Genomic DNA, 9568 nt, shown 5'->3' with positions numbered 1-9568 from the left:
GTGGGAGCCGACCCCTCGGGGGGGGCGCCGCCGCGCTCCCAAGCGGCGCACTGTAGCAGTGCGCCACCGGGCCGGCCCTTTGCTGTGTTTATTGACCCACCACTATTGTTTTTTATATTTTGCTCCTCTCACTATGATTTATAACACTATTATCAACATTCATTAAGTTTAACTATATATTTACTGTGTTTATTGACCCACCACTATTGTTTTTTATATTTTGCTCCTCCCCAGTTTTGTCTGGGGTATTTGTCTATGCAATTTAAGAGTATATGACTGATATACTTTTTGAGTTTGTGAATGCCTAAACATGACTTTTCACATGTGAATGATAACCTTACCAGATATAAATTTCTAGAGTCACAGTCCTTTTCTCTCTGAACTTTATTAGTTATCCTTAATAAAGACTTAGGAGAAGGGAAGGTATAGGTAATTTGCTAAGGCAAAATTTCCTTATCTTTCAATATTTCTGCTTCCTATTGTATATTTTCTAATACTAGTCAAGCTACTATTTTGTCCACCATAAAAAGAAACATTCATTCCCATTTAAAACCTTCCTAGTGTTATTTTCCCCATTTGAATATCATCTTCCTTATCTTGACCTATGTCATTTTATCCATTCCTTAAATCATATCTAAAATTCTACCACCTCCATGGCGGTATCTCCATTTACCCCAGTTTAAATTAATTTTCCCTACTTCATCACAATATTTATTGTCTCTGACACATGTTTTTGTATTTCACAGAATCCTAGGATTTTATATTTGTAAGTGATCATATAATCCAACTCCCTAATTTTTCAGATTAAAAAAGCTGTGGTCAGTGAGCCACATGTGTAACCTGGATAATATAAGGTCCTTGGGCATTCTAGGGGTCTACCCTTTAATACCTAAATAAGATGGTTCTCAAGCCCCAATCCCTAGATACTTTCAGAAGTCCTCCCATAAAACTTCTGTGGATTTCCAGGGCCTTATGTTCTCCTTGAAAGTGTTGCAGCTAGTGTCCCAGCAATAGCTCATGCCTCTACTAGAGGCCATCTTTTCTCACTGGTTCAGGTCACTGGAAACCCACAAGTGCCACAAACTTAGTGTGTATGGCAGACATTTACTGAAGATATGTCTCCCCCCAAAGACTCTAAGAGTCTTGAGAATAAATATGACTTCTGTAACTCTTATAGCTTCTAGTATAGAGTTAGTCATAGACAAACAGCAGCTTCAATGTGGATGTTAGACAATGCTGTCCTAAAATCCAACAGCCATTTCTCTTTCAAGGAGAATTTTTATCCCAGCCATATTCTTTCAGGTTATTCCTTACTGCTTGCTGTCTTCTCTTTCTTCTTCATTCTTCCAACCTCACACAATTTTGTTTCCTTACTCCGAGTAATCTATCTCTCTGTCCTCTACCTAAAACTAAACATCACAATTTTAATAGCCCAAAACATAGTCAGATGTCCATATACGAAGAACCAACACAAAGAATGCTTTGAAATTTAATTTATTTTCCCTTGTCCTAAGCAGAACTCCCTTCTCCACCAGCCTCTGGAAATGGAAGAAAAATAGAATAATTTGTTCTCCCCTTGGCCACAGAAAGCCCCTAGGGGTTATGAGTTTGTTATTGTTCATTTCAGCTGCATGTGAATTCCCTGGGTCTCCTAGCAGGTTCTTAGAGTTCTGTACTTTTTCTTTGTACTGTATTGCCATTTCCCCTGTTTCAGATTTTATCCAGTTTTACATTTTGTTGTAAGCTCTTTTCTATTGCTTTTTCGTTGTTTTACTTATAGAATTCATGCTTTCTCAGAAAGAGTCTAGTGGTCGGAAAGCAAGTACTAATTATTGAGGTGGTTAGGGTGTCAAATATTTACAGGTACTCAAGGATTCTTGTGTAGTGACTAAGAATTATGATAATTTATGTTATTTAATGAGCCTCTGTTTATGTACCATACAGTGTATTAAGTGCTTTACATATATGATCTCTAATCCTTTCTCTGATCCTTTGAGATAGGCATTATTATCCCCATTATACAGGAAAGGAAATTGACATTCTAGGAGCTTGAGTAATTTGTTTGATTCCACATGGCTAAATTGAGAAACCAGATCTGTCAGCTTCCAAAATGTTTTGCTATTCCCACCATATCTCAGAAATTCCAAGGCTACCAGTGCTGACAATGTTTTCTCTAGCAGTGATTTTTTTTTAAATAAAAACTTTACAATGCACTTATTTGGCAGTGATCACATCTTTTTTTTTTTTTTTTTTTGCAAGATTATGTTCTCTTTAAGTTTTAAGACACCTTTTATTTTTTATGTTAATTTTAAAGCTCTTATGTGATTCTGATATTTTTCTTTCTGCATTTCAGTTTGATGCAGTAACAATTGAAAGCAAAAAAGCAGCAACCGTGGTATTAATGCTTAATTCTCCAGAAGAAGAAATTTTGGCTAAAGCCTGTGAAGCCATTTATAAATTTGCTTTAAAAGGTTTGGATTTTTTCCAGTTTATTTTTCTGTTTCATAAGTTTCTTAAAATATTTACTACATACTAGGCCCTTTTCTCCCTAGTCTTTAACTTCCTGTGAGATGAATTCTTTCAGACAAACAATATCATTTAATGCATTACCTGAAAGTAATGTCTCTCTAAGTGCCTAACTTAATCTTAGGGAGTAATTTAGTCACTGGATAGAATAGTCATTTTGAAAATTTCATTGTAGTTTTGAAAATTGCTAATGTCACAGGAGCTAAAAGAGCTTCCGGTGGTCAAAGCTGGAACAATTTGAACAATAAAATATGATAGTTGAGGATAGAGAGGTAAACAAACTCAGTTTCTCCTACTGTATTGTCACAATACAGAACATTTCTGTGACCCCAAATGTGTGGGGGTTATTCCCCACACACCAAGCAATCCTCCAGTGAATTCTCCAGCTGGGTGTCCTCTAATTCAATTCAATTCTGACACTATCTACCCAGAGGGAGCATCAGATTGCACAGGTTTAAAGGCTCAGTCCCCAAGACTACCCCCCCACTTCAGATGCCAGTTGCAAGTCTGGGCCTCTGGAGCTTCTAACCAATCAGCTCTAAATAGTAGCCTGAATAGCCCTATGTCTATCACAGAAATTGATTGCACAGGTTTAAAGGCTCAGTCCCCAAGACTACCCCCCCACTTCAGATGCCAGTTGCAAGCCTGGGCCTCTGGAGCTTCTAACCAATCAGCTCTAAATAGTAGCCTGAATAGCCCTATGTCTATCACAGAAATTGGAAATTGTAGTTAAAAACTTTCCCATAAAGAAAACTCCAGGTTCAGATGACTTCACTGGTGAATTTTACCAAACATTTAAGAAAAAAATAATACCAATTATACAGAAGCTCTTTCAGAGGACTGAAAAATATGGGATACTTCCCAATTTATTCTGTGAAGCCACCGTTACCCCGAAACCCAAAACACAGAGACATTATAAGAAGAGAAATCTATAGGTCAATATGCCTCATGAACATAGATGTAAAAATTCTAAACAAAATATTAGCAAATTGAATTTAACAATATATAAAAAAGCTAATACATCATGACTAAATGAGTTTTAGTCCCAGATTGAAAGGTTGGTTTAATATTTAAAAATCAATCAAAGTATTTTACCGTGTGTGGTGGGCAGAATAATACTCCCCAAAATGTCTACATCATAATCCTTGGAAGCTGTGAATATATTATGTTACATGGCAGGGGCAAATTAAGGTTGCAAATGGAATTAAGGTAGCTAATCAGATGACCTTGAGATGATGAGATTATCTGGATTATTCAGGTGAGGCCAAAAAAAAAAAAAAAAAAATCACAAGTGTCCTTATTGGAGAAAGGAAGCAGGAGAGTCAGAGTCAAAGAAGTTGTGATAGTGGAAGCAGAAGTCAGAATGGTGTGATTGCTGGATTTGAAGATAGAAGGGGCCTGTGAGCCAAAGAATACTCACTGTAAGAAAAAATGAAATGGATCCTCCCATAGAGTTTCAAGAAAAAACATAGCCCTGCCAACACACTGAGTTTACCCTACAAAGACCTATATCAGACTTTTTACTTCCAGACTATAAGATTAAAACTTGTATTATTTTAAGTCACTAAGTTTGTGGTGATTTGTTACAACAATAGGAAATCAATTCATCATATCTTTTAAAATAAAAAAGAAAAAACATTGACCATCTCAATAAATGCAAAAATAAATTGACAAAATCCAACATCTACTCCTGATAAAATATCTCAGCAAAGTAGGAATAGATACAAATTTCCTCCTCCTGGTAAAGATTATCTATGAAAAACCTATGGCTAGCATCATACTTAGTGGTGTAAATTTTATCCTTTCTCCTTAAGATCAGGAGCAAGAGAAGGGTGTCTGCTCTGACTACTTCTATACAGTACTGAGCATTGTATGGGATGTTCTAGCCAATGTAGCCAGGCAAGAAAAATGGGGGTGGAGGGAAGCACCCACAGTAGAAAGGAAGAAGTAGAACTATATTTGATTTATAGAAGATGACATAATCTTCTATATTGTATTAATCAGGGTCCTTCAGAGAAACAGAATCAATAGAACATATATAGATATATAAACAATAGGAGATGAAGCCGGCTTTGTAAATATCAGGAGGGAGAGCAGCAAACATCTGCCGTCTAAAGTTTATTTTGAGAGGAAGAGGAGTGGATTCAAAGCAAAAGGGAAAAGCAAACGGCAAATAAGAAATTGGAAGAACACAAAGAAAAGTGTGGATGAGATTGATAATGTCCATGCATGATTTTATTTTACCTGTAATGTCAGGTGAGGAAAATAAAGCAACCATCCTTGAACTTGGAGCTGTGGAGCCTTTAACGAAACTGCTCACCCATGAAGATAAAATTGTAAGAAGAAATGCCACTATGATACTTGGAATCCTGGCGTCTAATAGTAAGTTTTAGCTTCTAAAAATAATCAAATTATCTCATGTAATGCATCATCCTTCTTTTAAATTTAACTTTAAGGGATTTGTTTTAATTTTATTTAAACTAACTTTGATGTTAAAAAGTTTAATTAGTATAATGCAACAATGTACGATTTTGTATTTTAAGAGATTTTTTAAAATCTATAAATATGTGCAAGTATAGCCATGCAAAAACTCCTCTCAAAGTTGATGATGCAGTATGTTCCAGTCTTACAAGTTGGGAGAGCAATCACTGTCTCTTAAAATTAAAATAGTCTTTTTCTTAAGTTAGTATAATTTGGCTGCCTATATGTAAGTTATACACTTCATATATATTTCACAGTGAATGAAGCCTAAAATAAAGAGTTTTTATAAATTGATTTTTTGGAAACTACAAACTAAATTTTGCCAAAAATAAATTTAGACATATATTTACTCCTTAAATCAGATCTACTACTTGGTTGGAATATTTTTATATATTTAATTATGGTATAATAGTATTAATAAAATTATGTTATGATGTCTATTAGAATAACAGTTAGACCAAAACAATGCCAATAAAGGCAATTTCTGACTGATGAACAAGATGTGTTTTCCATGTGTAAGTCATTTTCCCATGTTAAAATGGTAGGTTTTGAGTTAGTCAACAAAAGTCTTTTAACATAATAAGTCTTGTGACACTCTTTTCAAAAAAATTTTAATTTATTTTTTAATTGACATGTATCGATTGTACATACTTATGGGTTACAGAGTTACATTTCAACACCATGTATACAATGTGTGATGATCACATCAGGGCAATTAGCATATTTATCATGGCAAAAATTTATCATTTCTTTGTGATGAAAACGTTTAAACTCCTCTCTTGTAGCCATTTGAGAACGTATCATAAATTATTATTAATTATAGTTGCCTAGCACTCCTGTACACAAGAACTTATTTTTCCTACCTAGCTGTAATTTTCTATCTATTAGCTAACCTCTCCCTTTCCCTCCCTTTCTTCTCCCCTTCCCACCCTCTAGTTACCACAGTTCTACTCTACTTCTAAAAGCTCAACTTTAAATGTCACTCTTAGTGGAGACTGAATTCTAACACGAAACTCAGGCTGCTAGGAACAAACATCTATTATGGGACATGGCTGAAATCATCATGCTTTCCTACTCTTAAATGTAGTCTCCACAGCACAAGTACAGATTGCTTCCCTTGCTTCCTGCCCCTCCCATTTTCCCTGCACCCACTGTAATGACAGTGGGGTCTCCTTATTTTAACCCTGGTGTCCAGCAGGGTCTGTGGCATTCATGTCTTCAGAGACAGTTATGAGTGGAGGATGGGAAGAGGAGGAGAAGGGGAGTTTTGTGTGGCATCTGTGCCATTACAACCCCAGCTACAGAGACTGCATGGAGGCAGATGGCATGCTGTTGGGATAGTTAGTGGAAGGCAGGGATTTCAGGAGCTCTAATGGTGGCTGTGCTGTAAGGCAGGGGCTCTGGGAATATTTCTAGAGATGGCAGCAGGATGAGGATTGTCATGGGGGAGTGGATATCCACCAAACTAGGTTATGATAAGTGATATTGGTTAACACTTATACAGAACTTAACAATATGCCAGGAACTGCTCAGAGTGCTATTTGTATATTAAATACTTTAACTCTAACAAACAGCCCTAAGAGGTAGGTGCTGTTATTATTCCCTTTACGTACGAGGCAACTGAGGCACAGAGAAGTTAAACAAGGTAGTGATCATTTGTATTATGAGCCTTTATAAGTTATCTCAGGAATTCCCTGTGTAATAATTTTGCATTAATACCATATTGAATGTATAACCAAAAACCATTTTATAATCAAAATATGGAAAACTGTTTTAATTTCTTACGTTTTATTCTCTTCATACCCTGCAGAATTTGAGGAACAAAGTTATTTTGTAACACTTGCTGTGCAAGTCCTCATTTTAGAATAGGAAAGATCCTAAAAAGATTAGGTTACTTGTTCAAAGTCACAGCAGAACTGAGATTGGAGCTAGAATTAGAACTTTACTCTCTGTTTCATGGTTTAGTAGTAGACTTTCTATTCACTAAATCTTTTATGATACTTAACATTAGTGTACATGCTAAGTCAGGTTCTCCTTCTAAATAATTTTGGGGTAGAATGCATCTCATTTGAAGAATAGAGTTATATTTTCCTTTTTTACTTTTATATGTTCTAATTTAACGTCTAGATCTTCATGATGTTTCCTTTTTACTTTTGTTCTTAACTTCTATTATTTATTTTATTTAGTATTCTCATTTTCTAATATGTGAGGTGTTTATAGCTAATATGTAAGGTTTATAAAATCTCCAAATTGTTTGCAAAATTTTTCTGAGCAAGATTTATAAATTGAATTTTGTGGGAAGAGCTCTCCTACCTTCAGGGTCTCCACTGAGTGCTCAGGTATGACGAGTGAACTTCTAAAAGCTTTCTTTTGATTCCATGAGTTGGATAAAAAAAACCAAACCATTATTGAAATTAACTTGACTGTTTTCTATGTGAAGCATCTGTTGAGTGGACAGAACATGTGACATCCTTAACTGCTTGTGAAGTTTTTTCTTGTTCATCGAACCAACACATTAATCTCAGGTATGACGAGTGAACTTCTAAAAGCTTTCTTTTGATTCCATGAGTTGGATAAAAAAACCCAAACCATTATTGAAATTAACTTGACTGTTTTCTATGTGAAGCATCTGATGAGTGGACAGAACATGTGACATCCTTAACTGCTTGTGAAGTTTTTTCTTGTTCATCGAACCAACACATTAATAGTTATTGCTTCACTTTCCGTACACGTCCAAGTACACTTGGGATAAAAATGAACGATCAATCATTTGATCTAAATGAAAAGTCATGTCTTCTAGACTAAATATGTAAATAAATGTACCTCTGCAGCTGCACAGTTAAATCATCATCTTTGGGCAGTCTTAAAATAACTGATGCTTCTTCAGAAATGTATATCTTCATGTGATTTTCATGTACAGTGATAACACTATGTTCATAGTGGATCAATCTAATGTTCCAACAGAATGCCAGGGGCTAGAAGGATCCCTATGAGAGCCGTCTTTCCCTTTGTAGTTACAAACAATCTGTTGCTGCTGTTGCTGCTGCTTTTTTTCTTTTTTGCTAGAGTGATTGAGCTATGCGTTTATGGCAAGCTGGGGTCATTCAGGACAGGCATTTAAATTACTTTGTTAAAGCTCTTTTTTTTTTTTTTAACCAAAATGGGGCGGTTACCTTTTTTCACCTGCCAGTTCCAATGAGGCCATAGAACAACAGAGACTCACTTAATGAAGTCAGCTAAAGAGAGAGTTCATTAGGATCCTTCTGAGAAGAAGTACCCTTTGAAGGTTGGACTTAACATTATTGAAGGCAATCTGAAGAGCTTTCCATCTTAGGAAAATATTGATGTAAATTAGATGGTCAGTATTATGCAACCAAAAAATTGTAAGAATTCAATTAAAACAAGTTGCATGGAGATACTCTAGGAAAGTTGCTGGCAGTTCTGAAATAACATAAAATTGTAGGTTTCACAGTATTTAGCTAGAACACATTCATGTGGCTCAACCACGAGTCACAGTTTCTACTCAGTTGCCATGTCTGAGAGTGTTCTCTGTTGAAAAAGGGGACAGAGACCAATATTGTGTATAAAGTGATGGTCGTAGGAGTTTATCCATTATTTTTCCTGATTTAACTTCAAGGAAAGAAAGATTCTTTGAACAATCTGGTATCAAAAAGCAGAATAACAAATTGATCGACTGTGTCACAATTTATAAGAGCTGCCAGTGAGTTGGAATCATCCATTGAGCTATCAGAAAATGGTTTAGAGGATAGATAGATCATCTAGATCTGTTGTGGAAATCACTTGCCATTTGGACTAAAATTCGGATCTAGAAGAGCATTTCATGGTACGAAGAACCCTCTGACAAAAACTTTTACCTTGTTTGGGCAGACCAAGGTGCAGTGTCACCTGGTGCTGCAGCAATGTGGCCTCTCCCAGTGGGAGCCAATCACACAGAGACCGGAGGAGCAGAGAGTGCACAGAGCGTGAGTCTTCTCAAAGTATACGGAAGGTCATTTGGTTTGCCACATGGGGAATGTACTTGCAGACCTAAAAGCCCAGAAATATTTTTTTTGAAGCATGTGAAAATAGGAGGCTTTGGTATGGCCTTCACAAAAGGCATTCTTTTGAGCAATACAGACTGGACTCATAAAAGTGAGAAGAAAATAACAACGCTCTCTTCCAGAGGGTGCACTTCTGTACAGTTCACCAGAAGACTTGGAAGGAACTGAGTTTTATGCCGTCTATTATTTTTTTATTTTATTTTATTTTTTTGTCATTTTTGAGACGAGCCGCACCACGCTCAGCCAGTGAGCGCTGTGAGTGCACCGGTCATCCCTATATAGGATCCGAACCCGCGGCGGGAGCGCTGCTGCACTCCCAGCGCCGCACTCTCCCGAGTGCGCCACGGGCTCGGCCCAAGTCTATTATTTCTTAATCAGTGGAGGTAATGCCTTTTTTTATTTTTTATTTTTACATGAGTGTTGACTGTAAAAGTATGTCCTACACCTTGGGACACTTCATAGAAGCTCAATTTTTCTTTTGTATTTCAAGTTGATTCATA

At 36.3% G+C, this 9568-nt stretch overlaps 1 protein-coding gene across 1 annotated transcript in view; it reads left to right on the top strand.

Moving 5' to 3' along the window:
- LOC103597650 (armadillo repeat-containing protein 3-like) overlaps nt 1-9568 on the top strand; it is a gene marked incomplete at its 3' end in the record, with an annotated part of 35458 nt that overhangs the window by 19083 nt on the left and 6807 nt on the right. Inside the window, exons 3-4 of the mRNA XM_008581521.1 lie at nt 2354-2471; nt 4783-4908. Coding sequence (XP_008579743.1) covers nt 2354-2471; nt 4783-4908 — 244 coding nt within the window. The remainder of the gene's footprint in view (nt 1-2353; nt 2472-4782; nt 4909-9568) is intronic.

Source organism: Galeopterus variegatus, unplaced genomic scaffold, assembly GCF_000696425.1.
Source record: "Galeopterus variegatus unplaced genomic scaffold, G_variegatus-3.0.2 Scaffold2377, whole genome shotgun sequence".
Lineage (NCBI taxonomy): Eukaryota > Metazoa > Chordata > Mammalia > Dermoptera > Cynocephalidae > Galeopterus > Galeopterus variegatus.
This window is presented reverse-complemented; position numbering and strand designations above follow the sequence as displayed.